At 37.6% G+C, this 26,676-nt stretch overlaps 1 protein-coding gene across 1 annotated transcript in view; it reads right to left on the reverse strand.

The window, feature by feature from the left end:
- Positions 1-3,609: 3,609 nt before the first annotated feature.
- Positions 3,610-26,676, reverse strand: part of TERT (telomerase reverse transcriptase) — a 30,551-nt gene continuing 7,484 nt past the window's right edge. Inside the window, exons 4-16 of the mRNA XM_033081806.1 lie at positions 23,506-23,695; positions 22,196-22,378; positions 20,741-20,902; positions 20,257-20,352; positions 18,213-18,298; positions 16,285-16,398; positions 14,490-14,561; positions 11,961-12,146; positions 10,674-10,800; positions 10,323-10,384; positions 8,471-8,595; positions 7,966-8,088; positions 3,610-4,318 (exon numbers count right to left, since the gene is read on the reverse strand). Coding sequence (XP_032937697.1) covers positions 4,215-4,318; positions 7,966-8,088; positions 8,471-8,595; positions 10,323-10,384; positions 10,674-10,800; positions 11,961-12,146; positions 14,490-14,561; positions 16,285-16,398; positions 18,213-18,298; positions 20,257-20,352; positions 20,741-20,902; positions 22,196-22,378; positions 23,506-23,695 — 1,630 coding nt within the window. The 3' untranslated portion in view covers positions 3,610-4,214. The remainder of the gene's footprint in view (positions 4,319-7,965; positions 8,089-8,470; positions 8,596-10,322; positions 10,385-10,673; positions 10,801-11,960; positions 12,147-14,489; positions 14,562-16,284; positions 16,399-18,212; positions 18,299-20,256; positions 20,353-20,740; positions 20,903-22,195; positions 22,379-23,505; positions 23,696-26,676) is intronic.

Raw genomic sequence — 26,676 nt, forward strand, 5'->3', positions numbered from 1 at the left:
ATATCCATTGTACCTGTCTGTAAGCAAAAATAAGACAGCCTTGGTTAGACATTATTAGCTGTCATTTGGTATCATCCAACCAGCCTGGCATACACAGTTCATATGCTTACAGCAATCACTACACTCTGTCAACAATGCTATTGTTTCCTTTAATTTCAAACAATTTCACAGCTTCATGTATCTCTCCAATCAGAATTTAAACTTGGAAAGCCTGTTAAGTATTGCTGCTGGCTTATGTCTTTCTTCACTTTAAAAAAACTGGTCTGTTCCTAAAGATCAGTAACATAAACTGATAAACACAAGAACCTTCAGTTTCATTCACTGCCCTGCCCCCGTGCTCCAGGAGATGCAGAATGGGAATTCTTTAAGAATAAGGACTGCTCTTTTCTACTACACTCTCATTTTTGTAAATCCCTATACACACTTAAAACAGCAGTCATTTTGTGATTATTTCATATTCTCAAGCATTGCAAGGAGCAAAGAAAAAGCATCAGCAGATAAAATAATGTATGTTAAGTAAATTTGAGCAATTAATTGTGCACAAATCTCTTATCTTGGCATGTTCCAGAATTTAGTGTAGTGGAAAATACTGTAAAAAAAATTTCCCCATTTTTTCCTCTTTATTTCTAATACTGAACGCAGTAGCTGAATAGCATTAAAAAAATGCAGATGCATAGCAGCCTTTCAGTGAGCTGCAACCTTACAGGACATGAAATTAATCTTTATTGAAAAACAGGATTTCCTGTACTTGGCTGCAGATCCTGGCCAGTGTGTAGTGCTGGGAGATGAGGCTTCCTCTTGTCAATATACTTGAGGAACCAGCAGCCTCTAAAAAATGTGGGAAAGTATGTGAGGATTAAGTATGACAACACCTTCAGGCTGAGTCAAGGAAGAGAAAGGATTAGGGTTATAAATCTGTAAATACATAAATAAGAACTTTTAACTAACTAAAGCATACATTTTATATGCACGTTTTTGACTACAGTTAGCTAAATGTTCGTTACAATCCTATAGGCAACTATATGCAGTAGATTTAAGTAGTCAGAGTTCTGTTCTTAAACAAAAACATATCCAGCTAATATAGATAGATGCTGAGAAAATAATTAAACTACAAGACTTTCAAGTCTATAAATCCATCTTGCGTTACTGTCATGGTATCCAGACTTGACTTTTGAGCTGTCCCTTCCATTCACCAGAAGTGAGACTTTATGGATCACCAGACATGCAGTTCAGCCCAGGACAGGACTCTGAGGGAGGACAATTTTCAGCTCCAGTAACTACAAATGATGGCTGGGAAACACAAGCTGAAGTTACTGTTTAGCTCAAGTAGGCATGTAGAAAGATGTTTTTAGCAACTCTTGCATGAACACTGCTTTTCTGTTGTCAATGCACTTCTGATGTTACTTCTACCAAAATTCCTGTGCCCAAATTCTAGCCTTATCCCAATAAAGTTCCCCTTCTTATTCATGAGAATAAGATGATATCGTAGAGGTACATTTTTCTCCTGAATAGCTCAATTGTGTTACTTGAGGGAGCACATGTATGCAAACACCTTCAGCTCACTCTTTTCCCAATCTTTTATCTCCATATTCCATCAAATCTTCTTTGCTCTAACAAGCAGCTGTGAACTCACAACGTTCTGACAGACAACTTTCCTAGAATTGTCTAGGCTGCAAGAACCACCTGGGTTCTTTGGGAGTAAATCAGTAAAAAAAGACAAAAATCCAGCCATGGTGATGTTCAGCCTTAACCAGAATCCACAGCCCTAAAATGGAGATCAATTGCCTATTAAAGGAAAAAGCCTCAGAAGGAGCATTGGAACAGCACTATAAATAAGGACAAATCCAAACTATCATAATACAACAAACAGAAAACAGATGCAGAAAGAAAAGCACAATCCTTCTGGAACACATGCAGTTTCCTACATTGTGAAACTTGATACCTACCTCAACCTGAGATTCCCAGTCCATATTTCCTTCCCAAAAGGAAACAGAGGGGAAAGAAGGACGTGTTTGACAGAGGCATCGAAAATACTTGTGATCTCCCCTAGAGGGGCTTCTGTCAAATTCCTTCCTTATAGCTCTGTAGACACACTAAAAACAGTGTTCAGCCCTATTTCTCCCTCTCCCCATTTAAACCTTCCAGCAAGCTCAACTTCTTGAGTGGTTTGCAGCACTTGCAGCACAGGTTGAGTGGGGAGTTACGTTCAGTGGTTTAGCTCTCAATGTCTCTACTTACCTTCTCTTAAATACCGAGACCTTAACCTTCACCACAACCTCTCAAATATTTTAAAATTTTCCCAGCTGTACAATGATTGTTGAAAATCCACATTACAGATTCAGAATGCTCGTAAGGTAATTCATTTAATATTTCTAGATTCAAGTTGTTCACTCTACCCAAACATTTCCTGTCAGCAGTTGCTGTTTAACGCACTGCCTTGCTACCAACTAAGTCGAATATATTTTACCACCATAATGGATCACACTATTTCTTTTAGAACAGTTCTGTGCTAGAATAGCTTTGTGGAATATTTCAACCTTCCCAACATGATAAACAGCTATTTTTAGAGCAAAAACCATGTGCCCCTGCGATGGTTAATCTATTCCTTACACATATACTCATAGAATTTTCTTTCCAATTATCATAAGCCACAGCAGCAACTTCAAGTTTCCAGAATAGACTGCCAGCTCTTCAAATCCCCAAATTCTCCACTTGCTAAAACACATACCAGTTTCAACTTTACTTTCACTTGCCTTTTTGAGGGAAGGATATTTTAAATGAAACAATCTTCTCTTGTGATTTCTATGCTGTATTTCTGTCTGTTTACAAACAGCTACTCTGTAAAACTGATGACTCAGCCAGTAATTGTTGGAAGACAAATATCAGCTAGGAGAACTGCAAACATTACACAGTATTCATTTTATACAACTACGCCTTCAGCTGAGACCACATCATGAGTTTGCATTCTCACAGAAAAAAATGGGCTAACCCAAGCCAGTGGTGAAGTTTACATTGCCTCTGTTCTTCATGTTAGACCATCTTGCTGTCTCTTCCTATCACATGATCCCATAAAATAAAGCTTTCTGCCCTGCCAGGTCTCTCATGCAATGTTGTTCCTGATAGTGTTCCCTCATCCAGTATCACTGCAGACCACTGAGAGGCATGGCTGGAGAGCAAGAGTGTGGTCCTTCATCTGTAGTAAGAACAACTGCTCTGACTTTATAAAAATGTATTTTAAGAGTGCCACTTCACAGACCCAATGACTGTACATTTTGAACTGAGTTATGATGTTAATGCACAGACTGAATACTGCAAATCAGTCACCATCTGCATGGTGCGGATTTGCCAGGGATGAGGCAACCATGACTTCTCTGGGAAAGCTCTTACAGCACCTCAACAACCTTATATTGAATGTAAACCAACTCCCAGTTTAAAGCCATTCTCCTTTTTTCTATCACTATATATCCTTGTAAAAATTTGTTTTTACAGAGCCAAAGATATGCAAATAGAAAAGCAATATACTTGGTATATTATCTAATCGAACTTTTATTTTGTAGGTATAAATGCACCAGCATCATTCTGTACAACACTGTAGTAAAAATATCACTAAGTATTCAAAATAAATACAACATATCAAACATAATCAGCTTGGACCGTGAAATTTTGGCATATATTAGTTGTAATCTGCAAAGCACAAAATTTCTAGCCTCTGCATCTTGTAATGAAATGCATTTGTCCTGTGCAGGTTACTTCTTTTCATGACATAAACCAGCATATTAAAGATTACTATAAAATAAAGGTCTTGGAAACAAATACATGCTATTGCAATTAAACAACCAATTTATTGTAAAATAGTCTGTAGCACAGAAGTTAAAAAAACACTCTTCAAGACCCTTAGTTGAACTGAGAAAGTAAATAATTTTGTACAGAACACTGTTTAATGATTCCTTCATCAAGAAAATGCAAAGCATGGAACATAACCAAGTAAATTACTTCAAACAGCCTGTAGATTTACAAAAAAAACCCCCACAAACAAAAAACCCAAACAAGAAGGTACTAACAAAACTGTCTGGTCTTTTTATGTCCTTGTACGGTACCTGAGAAACAGACACAAAACTTCTGAGTGAACCTGCTTTTGGCCCTACAGAGAAGTCACCTAAAAACATAGCATTTATTTTCAAACCCAAGAAAATTATGAAGTAAACCTCAAACAGTTAGTCCAGAATAGTTTTGAAATCTTGACAAAGAGACGGTTCTGTCACTGCCCGCAGTAGTGCCACTGTATCCCCTGGGATCTTCCTGATTAGCTGCCTCTTACCTACCAAAATATCAGACACAATTCATTACAACTGCAAATAACTATTAATTATGGTTTAGGGATAATGCTAACGAAGCAATGAAATCAATACTAGCTAAAACCAACTAAAAAGTTTAAACACCTGGAAAATGGGGACAAAAAAAAGCTACAATAAATTATGCTACTGTTCTTCCACATTTAAATGAAAAATAAAAAGGTTCAAAATTGTATGTGAAAATATTAACAAAGAAAATCAAGGAGAAAATTCCTCCTACTTTGTTTTTGCGACTTTTTTTCAAATTTTTGAATTTGAGAACCTCATTAAATTTTGGTAAGTATAAGCCCATTTGTCCAACAACCTTACCCACCAAATAAGGCCTTCCATTAAACCACAGTTACTTTGAAAGACTGAATGTCCCATCAACAGAAATACAGACAGTAAAAAGGACTTTTTACAGGTTAGGAAGAACATGTAAAATCCTAGCAACTGTTTAAGTCCATCACTAAACAGAGTCAGCAAAATTGTCAATGGTGCAGAAAGCCAGAAGTACTCAATAAACATTTTCCCTGTATCTGAAAAGGAGACAGATGATGTATTTATATCTTATCATGATAAGGAAAGACTCTTGCTCCTTTCCACAGTGGTAATAGCAGGGATGTTAAACAATAACTGTGTTTTAAATACTTAACTCTGAAGAATGATGACAAATCATGACAAGCATGATGTTGATATTTAATAGGTTTGGGAATACTGGAAATAACCACCTCCCCAAAAATCTATGAGCTTGATATCGATTCCCCCAGAGTGTAATGGAAAGGCATGTGCAGGGACACAAGAGAAAACCAAATTTATATCAATTTGTGTCAATAACATGATCTTACAGAGGCAATAGGTTTTATACAGCCCAGACAAACTCCAAAATGACAACAAAAATTGCAGCTGTTAAGTCAACACCCGAGCTTTTACCAGCCCTGGTTTATCTCTGTGCTACAGATTATTGCAGCATACAGAGATACTGAGCTAACTTCACAGGATCCCACTCGAAAGTCAGTGACTTCCCTGTCATGACTACTGATATCCACACATGCTACCTGATTTCCGCAAGACAAAACTTAAAATACCATGTTTAGAATTAGCTCTGGTATCTCTACATAAATTTTAGTTCTCTAGTAACCTTTTCTACAAGATGATGTTCTGATTACAATAACATTACCCAGGACTAGGTCTGGTGCAGGGCAAACAAAACTAACTTGTAACTGCATAGAAAACTACCAATATCTCAGTAAATGGATTTTAGTGCATGCCCAAAGGATCAGGACACTTACTATTGTAGTAAATTCAGAAGAAAATATAAACATCATGTACAATCAGGGACTGAAAAACAGCCTTCACCTATGCCAGAGACTTTGGGGATGCAGAGATAATGATGCCCCTTCACACCAAGGGTATGCATGTGACTCGTCACCACAAGATGTCTTTGTACAGCTCCACCAATTATTGTTATCAACCCTTGCTGCACTGGTGAAACAGGACTAGTGGAAGTACAGGTAAGATTTCAGGTGGTTATGAGTAAAAGGAGAGATAGCACTTGAATTACTTGGACCCCAGTGATCTGTCAACCAATCACAGTGGAAGTTTCCATCTTAAAAGTTTCACAGTAAAGCCACAAGTTACAAGTCACAGCCTGCTAACAGGCAGCTGTTAAGCAAAGACTTCTGAAGTCTTGATCTCTCAGTAATGTGCTTGGAGTCTTAGATATTTCCAAAAGAAACAGGACTCTGTAGATAAAAAGAGTGGGTTGTCTTAACACCATGGATGTGAAGAACAGATTCTGCCTCAGAGAAGGCAAGATTTATGAAAGAATGTCTGGAAATTACTCTTTTCAAGAGAACATTGTCACTGACTTTCTATAGACCTTTGGACTTTTCCTGCTCCACCTCCACAATACTCAGGAAGTACAACATTAAATTCCTGGGAGAAATTAGGGAGAAAGATTGGTCAGTTTTCCCTTCCTGGGTTAGAAACTGCTCAGAGTTAGTCCTGGACCACATGCAAGTTTCTGGCCAGTATTGCAGTTAGGCAAGCAGCTCTATGGGTACAGCAGAAGGAACCTACTGACAATTGCTATTCAAACTGGGAAAACTTCACCTCTACTTCCCAGCCAATCTTCCCTGGCATCTGTGGTGGCATGCCTCTGTGGACAGCAGAGACCACTTTTACAGCTGATGCATGCAGCCATGGAAGGTGAGATTCTGCTGAGATTCTGATTCTGAGCAATAAAGCTGCCTGGGGCTGTGCCTCCACCCTGAAAGTATTGTCAGATTAAACAGCAAAGCACAGAGAAGAATGGAGGAGCTTTGGCTTGGATTGTGGTCTGCCAGTCAAAGATCCCAAGAACAAAACCTTTAGCATTAGAGATGAAAATTCAAATGTGTCCTATATGGATCTTAGAGAAGTGAGGCAGCTACCAGAGAACCCATTGTCCTACTGGTTGTGTCCACTGCATTCTTTGCTTAGTTCTTCAGTCACTGTCCCTTCCAAGTGAAGCAAGCAGCCCTGCCCTGGTTTCTCAGCAGCAGTAAGATTCAGGGCCTCTGGTTTTGGTGTTAGTGAGTAACTCAAAAGGAATTCCTCTGGGAAAGGCTGTTGGAACTCTATTCCACCAGAAAGTCCATAGCTCTTAAGAATGCAGTTGGCAAAATCCAAACCATCAGTTTGTTTCCTGTAAATTGCAAGTGTCATCCTGATAAATTCACACTGCACCACCAAAAATCAAGCCTCTGCACTCAGGTGTTGCTACACACCTTTGGTATGGGAAGGAATGCTTCTCTCCAAAAGGAGGGCTCTCTTTTTGGGGCACTGCACCTCAGTGCAGCTAGCAAAGGAAGCTTAGGATACATTTCAAATCAAATAGGTGTTACTCTGGAATGAGACCCAAGAACTTATTGGTCTTGCATAACAAAACTGCCCAAGCAATGACTCATTCAGAATGCAAATTGCAGGTCAACAGCCTGGCCATCACCGCAGCTAAATTAATCAACAGTACTGGTTGCTTCAAGAAAACCTTATGCTGTCCACTTTTAATATCTTAAAACTGAAAGTTCTATTTTTTATGGGGCTGGTCTGCAGGTAAACTGCACAACTGCTTAAGGAAAGAGCTCCCCAGGGGCCAGGGACACAGACAGCTTCTTTCACTGAATGGAAGTGTCAGAGATATGCCTACACAACTCCACAAGAATACACATGCAGTGGAGCCAGTGCTTCTGTTTCCAAGTGAACCTGGTGACACTTTTTTGGGTAAGAGTTTAAATTGTAGGAGGAGCTTATTTACTTGCCAGTTAATCTACATTTTTTAAAACAGAAGCTTGAACATTTGTATTTCATTTAGCTAAACCTGCTGAGAATACTTACATGATTAACAGAGTCTTATTAACCCTTCTGAACTGTACAAGCTTACTGAGTGCTATCAGCTAATAAGGCTCTAGAAAATGCAGTGCTGAAAAACATTTTAATCTGCCTACTTAGTAAATTTGAATAAAATCAGAAAGGTCATTAATGTACATCTGAGAACAACATTTTTATATTAGAAAACTTTTAAATTCCATTAGTTTTTAAGCTTTATTACAATTAACCATAGACAAAACTGTAAAAATAGTTGAATACTTACAGACTTTTAAGGCTGTAAGCAGACATTTGTAAACAGCTTCATGATTTGACAGCTTGACAGTGAAGGCATGGTAGCAGAGCCATTCTGCTACCTGAATAGGGAACATGTTACCTTCAGCAATCCCTAGAGATAGGAAAGGAAAATAACATAACTGAAAATGATGAACATTACGAAGTATGTCTGGTCTCTCCTCTCTTTCTGTAAAATCACCCAAGGATTTTTTTACTAGAAACCTGTAGAGTCAGTGAAGTCTTGTATATCAGCAGAAAACTAAAAACTAATGCCTGAAACTCAATCTTCAGAAAACTGAGTTTAAGAAAAATGCAGTGATTCTTATCATGCACTTCACAATATCAAATTGTGATCTTTATCCCAAAAAGACACCATCAGACTGCACATTCAATATGTTCTATTTGTCTAAAAAAAAAAAAAACCCAAACAAATGCAAACTCCACTACCAAACAAATGTAAACCCCACTACTTCATTACCATTAACATCCTATACCTGCATTTATTGTTTTCAGGACAGCATAGCAGCATGATGCAGTCTGAGAGATAATCCTCAGGAAGAAATAAGGATTTTTTCTAACTTGCTGGTTGAATGGAAATTGGAGAACACAGGCATGGAACCTGCTCACAAAAACAATTTATTTAATCAAAAGCCATTTGCAATTTCAAGTGAAACTATGATTACACAGCTTATGCACTACACAACATTTAACAGCAAACATCAGTCTTTAGCTGTATCACTGTTACTGCATGACACCTCTTCCATATAGACACATTGCAGGAATGTCAGACATATGACATTTGTTTGCAAATTTTATGCTGAAAGATGATCTTGAAGCCACCTGCCTTAGTAACAGACTTCTCTGAGGACAGCATAACTGTGCTATGTGCAAAGAGAATTAAACTACCCATTGTCATCAATTCCATATCACATACAATGCCACCAGAGAACACCCACATGAGCGAGTGTGAGAGGAAGAAGAAACAAAGCAAAACCCCCCACCATAAATTCTGTTCAGGAATGCAGGAAAACAGACTTCCAAATGATTCCACAGACCAGGATACTTGCTCCTTTGCCTATTTGGAAGCTAACACCATAGAAATTATTTCTATTTTATGCTTCCTTACACCTGTTTGAAAATATTTTAAAACAGCTGACTTTTTTTACCTTCAGATTCTGGCATTATAATCCTGCTTATGCTAAATATAGCCAATAACAATGTTGATTTTTAATTAATCAATAATGTATATACTTGTTTATTAAATTAACCCAGCATATTGCAATCACTTAAAGAAACGGTGACATTTTCAATATTTAAAGGATAGACCCAAGTACCATGCTGCATAACAGGTCTTTGGCTGAATTAACCTGACATGCAGTTAACCATGGTGGACAGTTTTTTAAATAACATATGAAGGCCCCTGTAAGAATGTTACCATAAAAACAAACAGAAGTAACTAAGTGATCATATCTATCAGAAAAATCTTACATCACCCACAACACAAAAGTTTAAGAGCTGGACACATCAGTGCTATACTAGACAAACGCAATTACACTTCTTGGACAAAGAATACAGCTTGAATGTGGACCAAGATAAATTTAAGAACAAAACCAAAATGTCCCTTCATGACAAATGTGAGCATAGCAAAAGAGCAACATCTGATTTCTGTGAAGAACTTGTTATACATTTCCTGTGTTAAAGCAATAAAAACACTATTACTTGCTGCTACCAATCATTCAAAATTTTCAGTGTTCATAGTTTAGTATTTTCCTCCAACTTACTCATTAGTTTTGATTTCTTTCCCTTATCTTTGTTTAAAACATTCACTTCCTCTGCTGATGAAGCCCAGTTCACAAATGTCAAGATGCTACCAGCTAAGGAGCAGTTAAAACATTATAAGCAGTAAGAAACTGCAATTAACTTGGTAGCATGAAACCTCACTTTACCTAAAGTTATACTGGTCAAAGTTCTATATGACTTTAACAGCTACAAAGTTCTAACTGACCTAAATATAAAATGGTTAATAAGGCTTCTTGTAATACTCCTGAAGCAAAACAGACTGGTTATCTTGAGGTCAGCTGTCAAAACCAAGACACTGAATATCCATTTGGAGAAGTCTCACTTAAACACACACATCAAATATATTCCTGTATCCTAAAAATAACAGTATTACTTGAGAACAGTGTTGAAACAAGAATAACTTGGACTACTACTGACATCTACTACTGCATACATCACACATATATAGACACACACTGGACACACTTTTTTCTAATTCATAGCTCCTCCATGTGTCAAGAAAGAGTAATGAAATGCTGACACCTACTTCAGAAGACAGTAACCGACCTGTAAGCCTGGAGTAAAAATATCTTGTAGATGTTAATGAGAACTGTTCTAAGGCTGTTGATCTAGAAAAGAACAGAAACAGAGCTATAAGAATATTTAGTCTCATAATAGGATTTGTTGACGATCTAGACAAAAGACATTTTATGCTGAATTTTAAAGATTTATTTTATGCAACTAAGTTAACAATGTTGTGAAGGATCACTTCTGGAATGCTACATTTTATTTGATGTCACATTTCCAGATAAAGTGGATTTCCTCTCAAAATAAACTTTCATGTTAGAGCTCCAAGCAGTTTTAATGCTCTTCATCACTAATCACAATATTGCCAAACATCCATTTTCATATTCCCACCTGTAAATCAAGAAATAAACTATGACACTTCAGTTTGAGGACTGCACTCAGTTTGTATTTCATGTTTTTCCCAGCTGTTATATTTGAATTGAAGGAAAGACTTGATCTGATGGAAGTGCAGCTGTAACTAGAAAAAAAAAGTAGAAAAGTAGTTAAACTCCATGGTTAATAGGCTAAATTAAATTCTGTAAAGTAAGTCTCATTTAATTTCCCATGTTACAGAGATTTCCTGCTAATCAATGAACCAGTAGCTAAAAGATGACCATAATTAAATTCAGCACTGAAAGGGTATTAGCTAAGGGCTGACTTCAACTCCTCAGGGCTGAAAAACTCACCCTGCTCCAAAAAGTCAAATCAATAACCTTAAAAACAAATTCAATGTATTTCTTAAACACATTGTCTAGCTAGAACATTATTAATTACTCCAGTGAGAATCATCTTATCTATATCTATGACCCATGCAATGCAGGAGTTTAGGCTTGAAGGCACCTTAGTTATTGGAACAATCCTGATGTCCCAGCTACTTAAGTCAAGCTTATCAAAAGCAAAGCCTTGAAACAAACACTGTGATGGGCTTAGCAGTGCTGGGTTAATGGCTGGACTCAAAGTTCTTTTCCAACATAAACAATTCTATGACTTTATGACTCTGATTAGTGTCTCCAAGACCAGTAGCATCAGTACTCTTTTCAACATAAACTGTTTCTTTCAAGAACTCAGCAAGCAAATAAATCTCTTTGGCTGTTGACCTTGGTCCTTTGCTATGGGAAACCATGTCGTACAAATTCCTTTCCTACTGAAGAACTTTACCATCCTATCAGTGGAAAACCTTATCCTAATTTTCCACTTTAATACTTATGGGCTGTTTATACAAAAAATGGTCGATACTGCAGCAATATTATCCTTGAGTTTAAACAGTTATTTCTTCCCAATCTTTAGCAAATGTCTAATTCCATCTCTAGTATCCCATTAAAATATCTACACAACTTTTCAGTAGGATACATTATCCTGTCCTGAGTTCTATGTTACTTTAGACTGTTTTGTCTAAATGGTCAAGGTTGCTAGTTTAAAGAGAAGTTCTCTTCCCCACACATTCTTTCCCATCTGAAGTGTATCAGAGGGAACACCTCTGATGTCAAAAGGATTGCTAGTCCCTCTTCTCTATAACAAATGAATCCCAAACTATTTTGCAATTAATTCACCTACACAATTCCCAACACAATCCTTGTGCTTCTCCCACTGTGCACAAGATACTGGAAAGTTGACACTGGAGTGTACAACTCTATTTACCTGGAATAATCGCAGTAAACCTCAAGTGTTTTTATATCTAATAACAAACCACACCACGGGATCAAACGACAATCTGGCAGCTGTTTAAATTTGGAACATCCTGGGATATCATCAACAGGAAAATTCACCACTGTCTTATTTGGGTTTATTAAAAGGCCGTACTCAGGAATATCTGATGTTAGAGTCCTAAAACAGATATAAACAGTTAGGCTAAGCACCCCCCAAGCAAAGCAGACAAAAACTGGCACCATGCTGCAAGACAAGATCTTGAACAAAAAGGCAGAAATCAAAGAACAAAGGGAACCACAGCCAAGTCTTCAGGTTAAGGAACACAGCTAGAAATAAAGACATTAGAGGTAAATAAATACATAAAATAAATAATCTTGAGGATTACACAAAAAAAATTTTACAGGTTAATGTAAATTAAGCATCGCAGCCATGCAATACTTGAGACAAGCCGCGTGAACCACACTCACAAACCTCTGAAACAAACACTGGAAAAAGGCAGATGACAAATTATTGGTTTTGAAGGTCAACAAAACCAAGGAGAATCCATGTAACAGGAACCTCACTTATCTGATAAAAAGGTTTGAACTTTGAGTGGAACATTTTCCCTAAGAATATTTTCACTGCCAGAATGCCTGCTGATTACCTGCTACATACTGGATCAGCAGTGTCACGGACAAGGAGCAGTTTGTCTTACTTGGCAATGTACTTATGTGCAGGTTTCATCCTTTCAAAGAAAGGAAGAGGTAGGTTCTTCTTGGGAAGTCATAGGCATAATGCTATCTCCTCAAAACTAATTCATTGAGTCCCTCAGTTCTAATACTACACTAGGAAACACTGGTAGAGAGAGTTCATAGGATCTGGTCTGTAAACCGTTATGGAAATCTCTCACGGAAAAGGTTACTTCTCTACAGAAAATCAACACAGTTGGTACAGAAGTTGATACAGAAAAAAGATGCAGCCAACTTCAAAGGGCAAGAAGGACAATATCTGCACTGCTACCCAAGTGACATTGTGCTGAAAAGATGTTACAGAGATTAATAGCTTGAGGCCCTCACTGTTAGTTAGATTTAGAACCGTAAACCTAGAGATCCCACAAGTTTCTTTCTGTTCTGATAAGGAAATGAGGACAAATTAAGTCTTCAAAATACACAATCCACTATTTCATACAATTTATACTTCAAACTGTACTTAATTGATTGCTCCATCACCTTTCAGACTCACAACTTTCTGACTACAGTAATTTCACGACCATAAGGTGCACTGGACTATAAGGCGCGCCCCCCGGGAGTCGGCAAAATTCACAACTTTGTAGATCATATAAGGCGCACCGGACTATAAGGCGCACTTTTTTTGCAGTGAGGCTCCACCCCCAGCTCCCCCCACGCGGTTGCTGGTCGAGGTCGTGCCTCAACCCGGCAGCCATTGGCCCCCAGGCCCGCCTGTACCCGGCAGGGCCGGGGCGTGCCCGCCGCTGCTCCGTGCCACCTCTCCGGGGCCGGGCTATGGCCACCGCCCCTCCGTGCCCCCTCCACGGGGCAGGGGCGTGCCTGTAGAGGGGCTGTCCCACCTCCACGGGGCCGGGGGGTGCCCGCCGCCGCTCTGCCCTGCCTCCACCTGGCAGCCATGGCCCTGCCGGCTCCCCCTGCGGCTTGCAGCTCACACTTCCGGGTGGGCAAATTTCTGAACTTTGTCCATCAGATAAGGCACACCGGACTATAAGGCGCACTTCTGGGTTTGGGGAAAAATTTTAGTCAAAAGGGTGCCCTTATAGTTGTGAAATTACTGTACATTTTTCTGACCACTGAAAAGTGTGATGCAACTGACTATACTGCACATGCTAAGCCTTTCTTCAAGCCCTGTCCTCTGGATCAATTTAAATTTATTTTGGCATCAGCATAACTCCCTTAGGACTGACTGTACACTCCTACCCTCAGTAACCAGGAGCCTCCTCTGAGTGTCAATTTTTAAAGAAAAGGTAGTTCTGAAGCACAATAAAGAACTACTGTTTAAAAACTTCCTGTGAACTGCATACTACCATGCTATTGGTATCTTCAGATACTCATCACGGAATGCTAATGACAAGAGAATTCTTAGCAATATTGGATCAGACCAGAGCTACATTCCTTCCCTGGGAACAGAAAGCAGTACCATGAGTGTCCAATAAAAACATTTTGAGAATGCAAATAAGACATCTCAATTTTAGAGAAAATTGTTTTGAAAGACAACTGTCACCATGCTTTGGTAAGGCTGCAATACTAATTTTTGCTTGAAGCTCCATTAAGGTTATTAGCCCTAATTCAAACTTAAGCAGGAATAGCCAACCATGTGAACTGCAGCAGACTGTTAACTGGCGATCAAGAAGGCAATTTCAAGATTCTTCCCAAGCACAGACCATTACCAAGGACTCCAAAACAGCCCTTGACTGATAACTCATAAAATCAATACCCCTATAAAGACGAAAAAGAATTACATAAAAGGTAATAATGTTTACTGCTTTGAAGACTGTCTCTAATAGCATACCTTAGAAAAGTTCTTGCCTTCATTAAATGTGGTGTAAGCAGCAAAAAATCATCAATGAGCCGTATTAGGACTCTGTAATCAAGAAGAAACCAATGTTAGATTTTTCAATATGTAGTCCTTTCAAAGGTTTTTCATACACTTCAGAGCAACAATGTGCCTGCTTATTTTAATTGACAAGATGGTAGAGGCTGATATGAACTCCAAATTGAGACTCATGAAGAAATAGTCAGTTTTGCCTCTTTCCTAAAAATAAATGAAAAAAAAATAAAAAAAGCAATGAGACTGGCTAGATGAAATATGAAGGAATTTACAACACAAACTATTCCACAGCTGCTTTCCTGGATACAGGGGTTTATACTCTTCCAAGGGAAAACTGGCAGTATCTTTCTCTACAAGACAAGGAAAAGACGTGCCAGACCAGGTACACAAGTAGATTCTTGATGGGTTCCAACTCTTTGTTTACCACGTAATAACTTGTTTATAAAGCTATAGTTTGAATGTACAACAGAATACCATTTACCACTATAAAGGCTGAAATTTTCCAACAGAATTCAGACCCCAAGCATGCCCCTATTTTTCTGGTAAATCTTGCCTAGCAGATCACAGAAGTAGCTCTAGAGATGATGATGATGTACAGTCTCATCTTCAAAGCAAGAGTACTGCCATCACTATGATCAGATCAGCTGCACCTTAGCCCAGCCAAGACAATAATCACCTATTCTTCTGACTTAAAGGACAAATTAAATTATCAAGATCATTCAACAGACACCTAAGCAGCAATCTAAAATCTGCTCTACATAAAGACAGCTGCTACACTAAAAGAGTGCATTCTTCTGAACCAGTTTCATAATTTCCATTTTGTAAACAAAGCAACAGACAGCTTTTCAGACTCACATTAGAGCATCCTCAAAAACCTGTAGGAACTACTACTTTTATAGGGAAATGTTTAAAATTCTGACACCCAGTAAGCCTCCCAAGAACAGACCAGACAGATGCACTTATCTGGAGTATTCCCACAGCTCTTTTTCACTCTTTTGGGGAAGAATTCACAGCAATGAAGGGAGATGTCTGAACATAAGTTTCAGGGTCCAGCTCATGACTAAATATGCTAATTCAGGATTCAGTTGGGGATCTGTTTATACAAAGGTAAAAGGAATCTTCAAAATTTTTACAGCTAATAAAGAGGTAAAGCTTTTATCAGGCTAGCGTTCTGTCAAGCTCCTAAAGAGCAAGCACATGCAGGGTATAAAGACTGAGAAGATTTACCAAAAATCACACATGGCTTCAAACATGAACCAGCATATCCCATAAAAAAATCTCCTATAAAGCTCTGACCTTGATAAAATGTTAAGATTTACCAGCAGTGGATTGGAAAGCCCTCAGGCAGAAGCCTGGAGCATCAGAAAATCTGTAACAAATATCTCATCTTGTCTGTGGTGAAAAGACCTCAGATGATGTGGTAATAAGTCAGGCATAGCCATAAACTTCTCAGAAGTACAAGAAGTACTGGTAAGACTCCTTATAGCATCCCTAAATATGGTGCTCAGAAAGAGCAAATCTCCTACCAAAGAAACAGGAAAGTTTCTCTGCATTTTCTTCTCAATCTTGTAATAGGAAAATTCTCCCAAAAAAACCACCAATATTTCACTGAAGCTGCAGAGGTGTTTATGTGTTCCACACTCTTAATGAAGTTGGAAATCCTTGAAATTCAAAACTAAACATCAGAGAAAATGACTAACACATATACTGCATATTATGAATTACTGTAACAGAGCACAGAACAAAGCATCCCTACCCATCCTGCTGTATTCCAGAGAGCAATTTGTTTTCCATATCTCCATAGAATAAGCTGCAAAGTAAGGTTGACAAAATGGAGCCCTGTGGAATTCCACAGCACTGTAAGTAGTACCTATCAAAGAACAAAATAAAAAAAAATCAAAACATGCAACAAGATCACAATAGTTGTTAAATATTTTTTCCAAGTATAACATAAGAAACATACTATATTTTTGCCAGTTAGCTTTAAATTTTTTTTGTTCTTTCTTCTAAGACTCTACACAGACATCTAGTTTTAACTTTAACAGTGAAAAAATCCCCCCGACTACACATAATCCTTTTGCATTAACAAACTCCAGGAGACAACTGCCATCAAATGAAAGAAATCGTATAAGTGATCTCAAACCACAAAGCCTCCTCCTGCTGCAGACACATCCTTCATTGAAGTTTTTACATTCTGTATGTTACATCTTACTTGACAGCTTCAAGAAAAGCATTCCTATACGTAAAACGAAGTGCCCTAGGAGAATTTTCTATGCTGGCATCAACCAAATGGGTATGGCTCACAAAACCCAAGGGAATTGTTGTCACAACATTTCTTTGAAGCAGTCAGATACTGTAACGTACATTTCACCCCTATTACATTAATAACTTGGTGAAGTTGAAGAGAATAAATCCAGACCACAGACTACTTTTGAGCACTGATCCTACCTGTATTTTGAGTAATCTGAAAATACTCCTTGCAGGAGTTTTATTTTTTTTACAGACTTTTGTTAAATGTATCAAATGTTATTAGAAAATTTCTTAGAGGTCCCCAGCTCAATGATCAGCATTTTTCTCAAGACATCATGTTAATGTTGACTGTGATTTTTTAATGAGAAAAAGAGTCAATTTATTTACTGAACATATGGGGGTTTATTTTGGACAAAGAAGAACAAGTACTTAAAAGGCATAAGGTCATTTCAGGACACACAGTATTTTTTCAGTCAAGCTGTGACTGAATTTGAAAGTGTGAAGCTGGTGCTTTCTCTGTGCTTTCTGTGTGCTTTCTCTGAAACTATTAAAATTCCATTAAATATACTCACGTTGGTTAGTCATTATTTAAGTATGCCACAAGAGCATTCTTATGATCCTGCCAAAGGGAGTGTAAGCATCAATGCCAGAAAAAGATATAAAAATGCTTCTATGTGACTCCTTGAGAGCATTTCTAAGTCTCCCTCAGTCCTGTGAGATTCTAAAATAAATATTCTAAAACAAAAGTATTTTTTCCAGAGCAAGAAGCTATTCATTCTAATATAAATCACTCTGAATTTATAAATAATGATCATGTACTTCCTTTTTTAGACATGGTACATATTTGCCACCTAGAGGCAAAATGTAAGTACTAAGTCAGTATCTGTACCAACACAAGAAGAAATCTGCATTACTACCTTCTGCAACATCTCAATCTTAATTTTGGAGTTGTCAATAATTTAAATTCCTATTGCTACTGCATTTTTATTGCAACTTACCAAACAGCAAAACCATTGCACTATAGGGAAATGGCTGACAAGGCTTTTGCACGACTGCTTGGATGTTAGTCTTGCTTTTGCTTACCAGTATGGATCCCATCATTTTCAAGTATATTTCTTTGGAATTACACTTGCAGTTTTAAATGAAGGTTATTCCACATTCTATGGAATAATACATGATAAGGTTATTCCATATTCTATGGAATAATGCATTGTAAATAGTTAACATCACCCAGGTAGGAAAGTTTTATTCAATATAAAGTTGACTTTTCATGCTTTTTTGGAGTTTAAACCGATACACAAATTTCTCATTAATATTAAATAAATCTTTAAAAGACAGCTATCAAAGAGTCAATTAAAGGTATCCTCTTAACAGAAAACAAACAAACAAATCAAGCAAGCATGTTATATAAAGAATAACTAATTTCACTTTTACCTGTTCCTAATCTTCAGGATGCTATTATGTATCATTTGAAGGAAGAAATTAAATAGGCTGGAACTTGTCTCATGGAAAGTTAAGCTCTAGAAATGTGACAAAACAAGATTTGAAATTAAAAATACTATATAACTTTGAAGATACAAAAAAGTCTTTTAAAAAGTAGACTGTAGCAGCTCAAACCCCTAAGTGAAAAGACGAATCCTAAAACCAAGATCTGAGCATACATACTAAAAAGCTGCTCACATCCAACAAGTTAATTTTTGTTGGATGTTGGTGGTTTTTTTGTTTTGTGTTAGGAGAAATCAAATATAACATCTAAACTCACTTTAAGTGCTGGCATAATATATTGGATTATTACAACACATAAGACTCTGCTCTTTTGGCCACTTTCTATCCTGTATCTATCTACTTTCTATCCTCTATTTCTGTATGTCATGATATTTATGATTTCCAAAGTCCTGATACACTCACTTGCCCATTCTGCTGCAAAACACACACTTCTCCAGGTATTACCAACACTTCCATGCACTGCTGTCCACCCAATACTTATGGAACATTTTGTTAAAAACTATAAGATAAAAAAATCCATTTACAACAATTTAAATACCCTTAACAATTACTTAATTCAAATTAAAATAAATTACTTACTACTTGCATGGATTAGACAAATGCACCCAGCTTTTGACAGAGCCATGCAAGATCACAATTACTCACATTGAAAAGATAATGTGATGTACCAATGGTACAACACCCAGACTGGCATGACACTTTTTTCAAAATACTTTGTTATTTTAAGATAATGACATACAAATTGTTTTCGAACGTAGAATATTTTTAAATAGAATGCTGCTGCTCATGAAATATCTAGTATAGTTCCCTAAATCAGTTTGAAAAAGATAACAAAATGTACTTAATACATCAGAGATCCAGCTAGTTTCCATTTTTATCCAGGTACTCATTAGACTTTTTTGTAGGATCCTAGAACTGTACATCAGCCACATCATATATTCTCCTCTTATGTCCACAGATACACATTCTTGTATTTCACTTGTATGTTAGGAATCACCTTTTGCCAACCTTGTCATTTTCCACTGCCAGGTTTAGAGAAGAAAAATTTAAAGAGGAATTAGCCTGAAAGAACATAACTGTCTGCTCATTTGATGCTCAAGAAATCTTGTAGGTTGCTATTATGGAACACCATGATTCCAAACAAGGAAATGCATGAAGAAACTGTCTGAGCCTATCACCTACTTCGATGCCTTTATCATGCTCCTTGCGTAAGAGAAAGTCATGAGAACAAACACTTGTATCACAAGAATTAAAAGAGAAGGATGCTTGCTTCTTGCAAAAAAAAAAAAAAAAAAAAAAAAGCATCAGTTGGAGTAAATTTAAAGTACACGTAATTTTTAACCATACTTTAATTCACTGAAAGCAAGAAATCCCTTTAAACAAAAGCTTGAAGAGCTGATTTTGTGTTGCAATTAACTCCCCTAAAGAAGAGTTCATTCTCATCAACCTTGACAGGTAATCCTTAAAACCAGTTTTCAATCAGGCATAAAATAAGATTTTAAAACAACAACAAAAAAAGCTGTGCAGTTTGCTAGTCAATATCCCACATCCTTAGGTACTTGGTTTATAATACATTTTGCTCATTTTTACTTCCTTATGTTTTGGAGATAGGAAGTATTGATGCCCGCTTATACTAGATAATTTCTCTCTTGAGAACTGTTGCAAGAAACAATGAAATTAGGAAAGGAAAAAGAAAACATTGGTTAAAACAAAAGCTTGATAAAATAATGAGAAAATCTGGGAAAAGTCTAGACTGATTTTTTTCTTGCCCGGTGCACTCCTCCCACTGAACACTCAGCCTGTTGCAAAAATCAAAGAAGAGATCACAGAAGTCTTTCTACAGAGGGTGCTGGTTAACTAGATGAGAAGTAATGTCATCATATAATATGTACATACAAGTAAAAAAACCCATCTTCCTCTAATTCTTCTGTAGTTTTCTTTTTCAGTTGAAAACAAGCCTCACAATACTTACCTGTTCAACTACTATTGCATTTTGCAATGAGGCATTCTCCTGAAGCTGGGACACAAACTGCTTCATGTCTGGCATAAAGTCCTTGAAAGTAGAAACCTGTACAATTGTTTAAATTGTAAGGAAACAAATTATAAAAGCAATAGAAAATTCAGTAACTGACTTTTCTACTCAGTGGAAGTCAAAGGACCAGCCTTACTGCATTACTTTAATCCAATCTTCTACCATTAAAATGAAATGTCTCACCCACAAATCTCTATTTCCACAACACATTTACATTTATTTTTAGTAAGAGCAAGTAAAACCTTAAAAGGTATGGACTAAAAAAAAAGCTTTTCTACCCCTGGAAAATATCTAACAGTATTTAAAAAGGGTTTATTAAGTACTTAGTCAATTCAAATTGTGAAAGAAAAGCCATAAAGGAAAAAGTTTTCCTCGAACCAAAATATGTTTACAGCAGCAAACAGAAGCAATCAGAAAGTCATACATGTCTCCTATAGAGCCTCTTGGCTTTTCCACTTGGGGTTATCATAATAACAGCATAGCGCCGTATGCAGTACACGGTTCTCTTCTCAGGCTTCAGGATCCGCGAAATCACTTCCACAAGTTTATTGTGAGGAATGGTATCATAAGCCCTGGATAAATCAGCCTGAAATAGAAGAAATATATTCCACTACATATTTAGCAATATTGCTGCAAACATTGTGGTAGTACAGAAGTATTGCTGTAGTATGTAAGCAAGGTTGAAGGATAGATCTCATGGGAGTAAAATTATTGCATCATTCAGGCCAAATCCATGACAAAATAAAAACTCGCTGCTTATCTGAAAACATTTCCCTGCTCATTGAGTATACCCTTAGAAAGGAATATTCAAATCATCGGTTTTAACACAATTCTTGTTATTAACAGAAGATTATACCATATGTAACCTTAAAGCTAACACTAAACACTCAATCACTTAATTTAATAGTTGGTATTCTTATGTTTAAATATTTTAAGGAACTTGCCTCACCACATGGCCAAGGAGATGACATCTTAGACTTCTGGAAAACCGCAAACCTACATATTTTACCTTTCCCTTCCTTTCCTTCTCATTTTGGAAGCCTACCTCTGCTTTTACTTGTCATAGTAACAACAGAAAACTTTCTGTAGAAGCAACAATCTTAGGATTATTATAACACAAATTATGTCAATGACATGACCCTTTGGCTCGAAAGGTAACAAGACAAAATTATGGAAGTTATTTCAGGGTAGGATGACAAGCTGAGAACAGAGCCCCCCTACAACACATAAAACCTGTGCAATTTACATATTTCTGTATGCATTGCCCCAATTCAAAGCTATGAATTGAAATCAAACACAAAATGTTGCCTGCTAGACAGAACTGACAAAAGTGTGAAGATGAAGAACAAACTCCTTTAAATAGTGGGCTCCTACAAGCACCGATTTTTTTCAAAGTTGGAGAATAAACTTCTTGGAAAGACATCAACCAGAAGTTGTGTGTTATAGAAACTAATGACACTGAGATAGAAGAGACAAATTTTTTAAGAGACACTGAATTCATTCAAATGCACACAGAATATTTTTTCTGGTTTTCATGTCTCAAAAGGCTATCTGAGCTTGTATCTTTCTCCCACTTTTACACCCATCTAAATGTAACTGCAAAAAATTCAGTGCATGCATAGAAGCAGGAGCTCCTGCACGACAGAAAGATGGACAGAAAAACACTCAAGTAAAAGGAAGCTCTACCGCAGGGACACCCGTCCACAAAAAGCAACCAACCACCCCCATAAAAAAACTAACCAGTCTGTAAGGTATGCACAAAATTTTATTTAGGAAAAAAAATAATTACGCAGTCAGATTACAGCTAATACAGGTATAAAAGTATCTGCACAAGCTGATTTTGAAAAGCTGGTTTGAATATGCAGTTAAAAATACATACCTTTACACAGTAGAAATGAGGAATTCCACCACCAGATTCAAGAATATTTGTAACAAACTGCTTCCATGTCTTGTAGATATCATCTTTCCCAAAAACTGAAGAGCCTATAAAACTGGTGTTTATAGTCCGTTCATAATTTAATGCACTAAACAGATTTTTTAGTTGCGTGTTGTAATGATTCATCTAAAGAGACCAAAGAGAATCACCTTAAATTATGCTGAAACACATTAAATTCTCTGCAATACAAACATTTAAAATTTACATGAAGTTTGGGATTAAAATTTATGCATTTACCATATTATTTTTGTTTAACCGAAGCTTTCAGAATGCCTGAAATATCACTGCAGTAACTACTTCCAAGTAACAAAACAGTCTCAGATTATTTTTTTGTACAGTTAAATCCTATTGAGAATGTTTTAGTTCCTATCCTTGGCTCTTGGAAATCAAGGTGTAATAGTTACAGTAATAGTGATAAACAGATGAATGCCAGCAAATAAAACCACTACTGATCTGAAAATAACTTTGCAAATATCATTCACTCTCTCTGCTGGAGTTACTGAACAAGAATAGCAAAGAGAAGGTGTACTCTGAGATTTTATGCTAACTCCAGCTGCACCATCAGCTGGGCCTCTGGAGGTACTTTATCCAAGTAATTGAGCAAAGATTTAACTCAGCTGTGGGGATAGTCAAGCACATCAGAGCAGCACTGAAGTTGTGCAGCTCGATTAGCTCTGTAAACACCATAATGTGGAATATTTTTCGAAGTAGCACTTCACAGTTCAGAAGTGCTTTTAGATGATGCTCTTTTTATCTGGTCTGGGGTCACATAGTATGAACAGTGCTAAGCAGCTGCTGACACCTCACCCATTTGGGGAATATTCAATCTTGTGAATGAGACTCAGCCTTAAGGAAAAGCAATTAATGCAGCCATGCAAGATAGTGAAACTGGGCTGCCACTATGTTTTCTGGTTAACTGCCCTGTTAAATAAATTATTCTGTGCATTGAGCATTCTGTCTCTGTTCCCACACTGCAATTACTCTCAGCTTCCTTCCAAACCATGCCATCCTATTTGGCTCATTTCCTTAAGATAGGTTTGCAAACAGAAGTTTGTGATTATGGAACTGGAGGCTTGTGGTAATTAAGCATTGGAAAGGGAGACACTAAGCTGAAACAGACCCTGGGATTCAGCCATTCTGATCAGAATGTTACAGTCCACCATGTTAAAACTAGCTTTATGTAACAAAAATCCTTACTCCATTTACTAGTTACCTACATCAAATACACATAAAACAATGAAGTAAATAAAAACCTTCTTTTCTCTGCTTTCCTTGCTGAGTGCTCGTGGTTCGACAACACTGTCCACTTTTACTATGGGTCTCAACCCATTTGGTTTGGGAATAAACCGAAGCTTTGATGCCATAGGAACAAATTTCTTTTGACGGATAGTTTCCATCTCCTCTGAAGACAGAGGCCGTAGCTGTACTTTGACAAAATGGTTTCTAAAATACAAATACACACTTAGTGTAAGCAATAGGAAAGGCAGAAAACTAAAACATTTAATGTCTTTATGATAACTAAAGCCAAATATTTTTCTAAGATAATACAAATACTTACCTCTACAGAAAGAGACATGAAATTCTGGATTTCAGAACAATATCACAGTGTCTTAATGACAATGTAATACAGTAAGAGACCACACATTTCTGCTTGATGTAAATAAAAACTCCTTTTAACACAAATTAAAATTTAAGCATAGATTAATGGAATACATACAAACATTACAAAATATGTTTTATGCAAGAAACAGGAAGTTGGTTATTGCTCATGGTTTCAGAGGTTTAAAAGACATTAACAAAGTTGAAAAGAACCTTCTGAAAACTAATTCTAAGAGGGCTCCTGGGAAGGACTTACAAACTGGAATGGCTGTTTTACTCCCAACAGTTAGAGGATCTACCACTTATTAAGAGTTATAGTTAATTCAGGTGCTGAGATACACAGCAACATAAGGGCTTTAAGTATCCAGGACTTTGATGAGCAGGTGTCAGTTGAAGCGACCAGCAGAAAACAATGAAAAACCAAAGGCACCTAAGTCACGGGTTCTGAGCTTCCCAAGATCACCTTAATGGGAAATGTGTTTTCCTCTCAGATCCCCCCTTCAGGATTTACAGTTCCACGAAGCTTGATCAAAATCAATACTTTTCCATACAATGAATCAGGAAATGGGGGTGGAGCAAAAGCCCATTTTTACTTAGTATGCAGAGTCAAAGTACCCTACCGGCAACTTAAAAGACCTGGATCAATCTCCTCCACTGTTTGTATTGCTCAGATGGACAAAATGTGCCCTACAGACTAATGGTTACGATTTTACCCTGGGAAGTGAGGCAATTCAAGTCCTCACAAAAGATGGGACATCAATCCAAATCTGCACAAAGACTTTTTACATCCTACACAATCTAACAGGCTGGTTCAGTAAAAGCAGGCCACACTAATTATAAGAGGTAGTGGGTGAATGGCAGAAACCTGGTAAAGATGCTCTAGGAGACACCTGAGAAGCCAATAAGGCAGGTAAGAGAGGCACATAAACACTTATTTTGTAGATCTATACAACTCAAATACAAGCTCATGATCCAACTGCTTGGGATGCTTGGGGTCTGAGGGATACAGTGCATGACCCCTAGAAGGTATAGTGGCCTGCAGGGTCAGTGAGTTGAGCTGCTGAAAAATGTTTTGAGGATTTATATTCAAAATTTCAAATTAAACTCCTGGTACAGATGCTGCCCAAAGGAAAGCAGAAATTATTGCTTTTCTACAGTGAGGGATCACTACTCTTTATAGAGCAACATTCTTTGCTGAACACAACATCTACTATATAATAAGACAGATAACAGGACAAAACAAGTAACTCCAGTTCCAGAAAACCTTAATGATCAAATTTCCATCCCTTCACAGCTCACATCCAAGACGAGAAGGGGGAAAAAAAACCCCAAAACAAATGAACCTCTATCACTAATATTAAAAAATATGGCTTCCTTTGAAAGTGAAGACAAAGGTCAGTTATTGGCAGATCTTTGCTACTACCTCTAGCCAGCTGGAGAACTGGATGTCAGTTTGCCTGCAGCAACATTCATGGCTTATCTCATGGCATTTATAGCAGCAACTGATGATTTTGAATGTGCGCTAATCTATCAGCCATTGAACCACGCTGCCCTCACCCATTCTCACAATGCTGTTAAGCACTGAAACTTAAAGGAACTTGACTGGATGGTCCTTCTGTCTTTTGACATCTCACCCCAATGTCATGGGGAAGATTCAGAATTTCTGCAGCATTTTTAATCCTCAGCAGCCACTGCATGTGGCAAGGGCAGGGAGGGCATGAGCTTTAGTAAAATAGGTGATCTCACCCCAACACCAGGTCCATTATTTTTAAAACACAACTTTACATTCTGCAGGCTATTTAACTTGAAGCAACTGTGTCACAAAATACTGACCTTTTCTTAGTAAATTCTGCTTTTAATTTGTGGAATGAAGCTTGGTATGGTATAGCTGCAAAAATGTCTGTGTACAATGACAGCACACTCTGATCTCTACCAATACAGCAAGGCTAATGTAGAGATTCAGGGCCCCTCTCAGAACCCTTTTCCATATCCTTGAGTGGGATTCTGGCCAGGATGTTCTACTCAAAAGGACAGTTCTTCAAGATAAGGATTTACTCCCTAATGACAACACAGTCTCTGCAAGTACTGACTCACAAGTAAAGTCAGATCCACTCCAGTCCAGCCTGTTCCATCCATTCTCTTCCTCCAAAGGAGGATGCAAAAGAACTCAACAGGAATCAGTGGCTACCAATGCCTTCCTGTAAACCAGCTTGAGCATCTCCAGCTGAGAAGACCAGAACATCCAGGTCACCAGACATTCTTCCTCTAGAGAAGATGGAAGCAGCGCCTGGCTGGTTAAGAGCAGACAGACAGAATCTGAAAAGCCTCAAAGCGGCTTAAGGTTACCAGAAGCAGCTGTATCTCAGTATCCATCCCAATTTCTTTCCTCCTAAGTGAAGTTGGCAGCTGGCCACCTGTATAAATGCCAGAAGCCAGACTCGTGGCAAACCTCACATAACATATCCCACTTGAAAGAGCAGCGCTGAAAGCCCTGTCAGTGAAGTTTAACTGTAGCTGCTAGGATCAGACTCAAAGTCCTCATAAACCATGACTGCTGTAGCCAAGAGCAAACATCCTGTTCTTTGAACATGTTTGGCAAGCACGCGGCAGCACTTCCTTGGAATGTTTCTCCAGTTTCCAACTACCTGCAATTTAGGGACCTTCCAAGCCAAAGGGGAGAAGGGGCTTCCTGCATATGTGGGGAAGGAATCAGAAGAAACAAAACCCTAGATTAAGGTCTTTTGAGTTCAAAGCACCTTGTCCTTTTCTGGGAAACTGGGAATGTGAACAAAAGAGCTAAATCCCAAGTTATTTGTTTTCTTTTA

Source organism: Catharus ustulatus, chromosome 1 (genome assembly GCF_009819885.2).
Source record: "Catharus ustulatus isolate bCatUst1 chromosome 1, bCatUst1.pri.v2, whole genome shotgun sequence".
Classification (NCBI taxonomy): domain Eukaryota; kingdom Metazoa; phylum Chordata; class Aves; order Passeriformes; family Turdidae; genus Catharus; species Catharus ustulatus.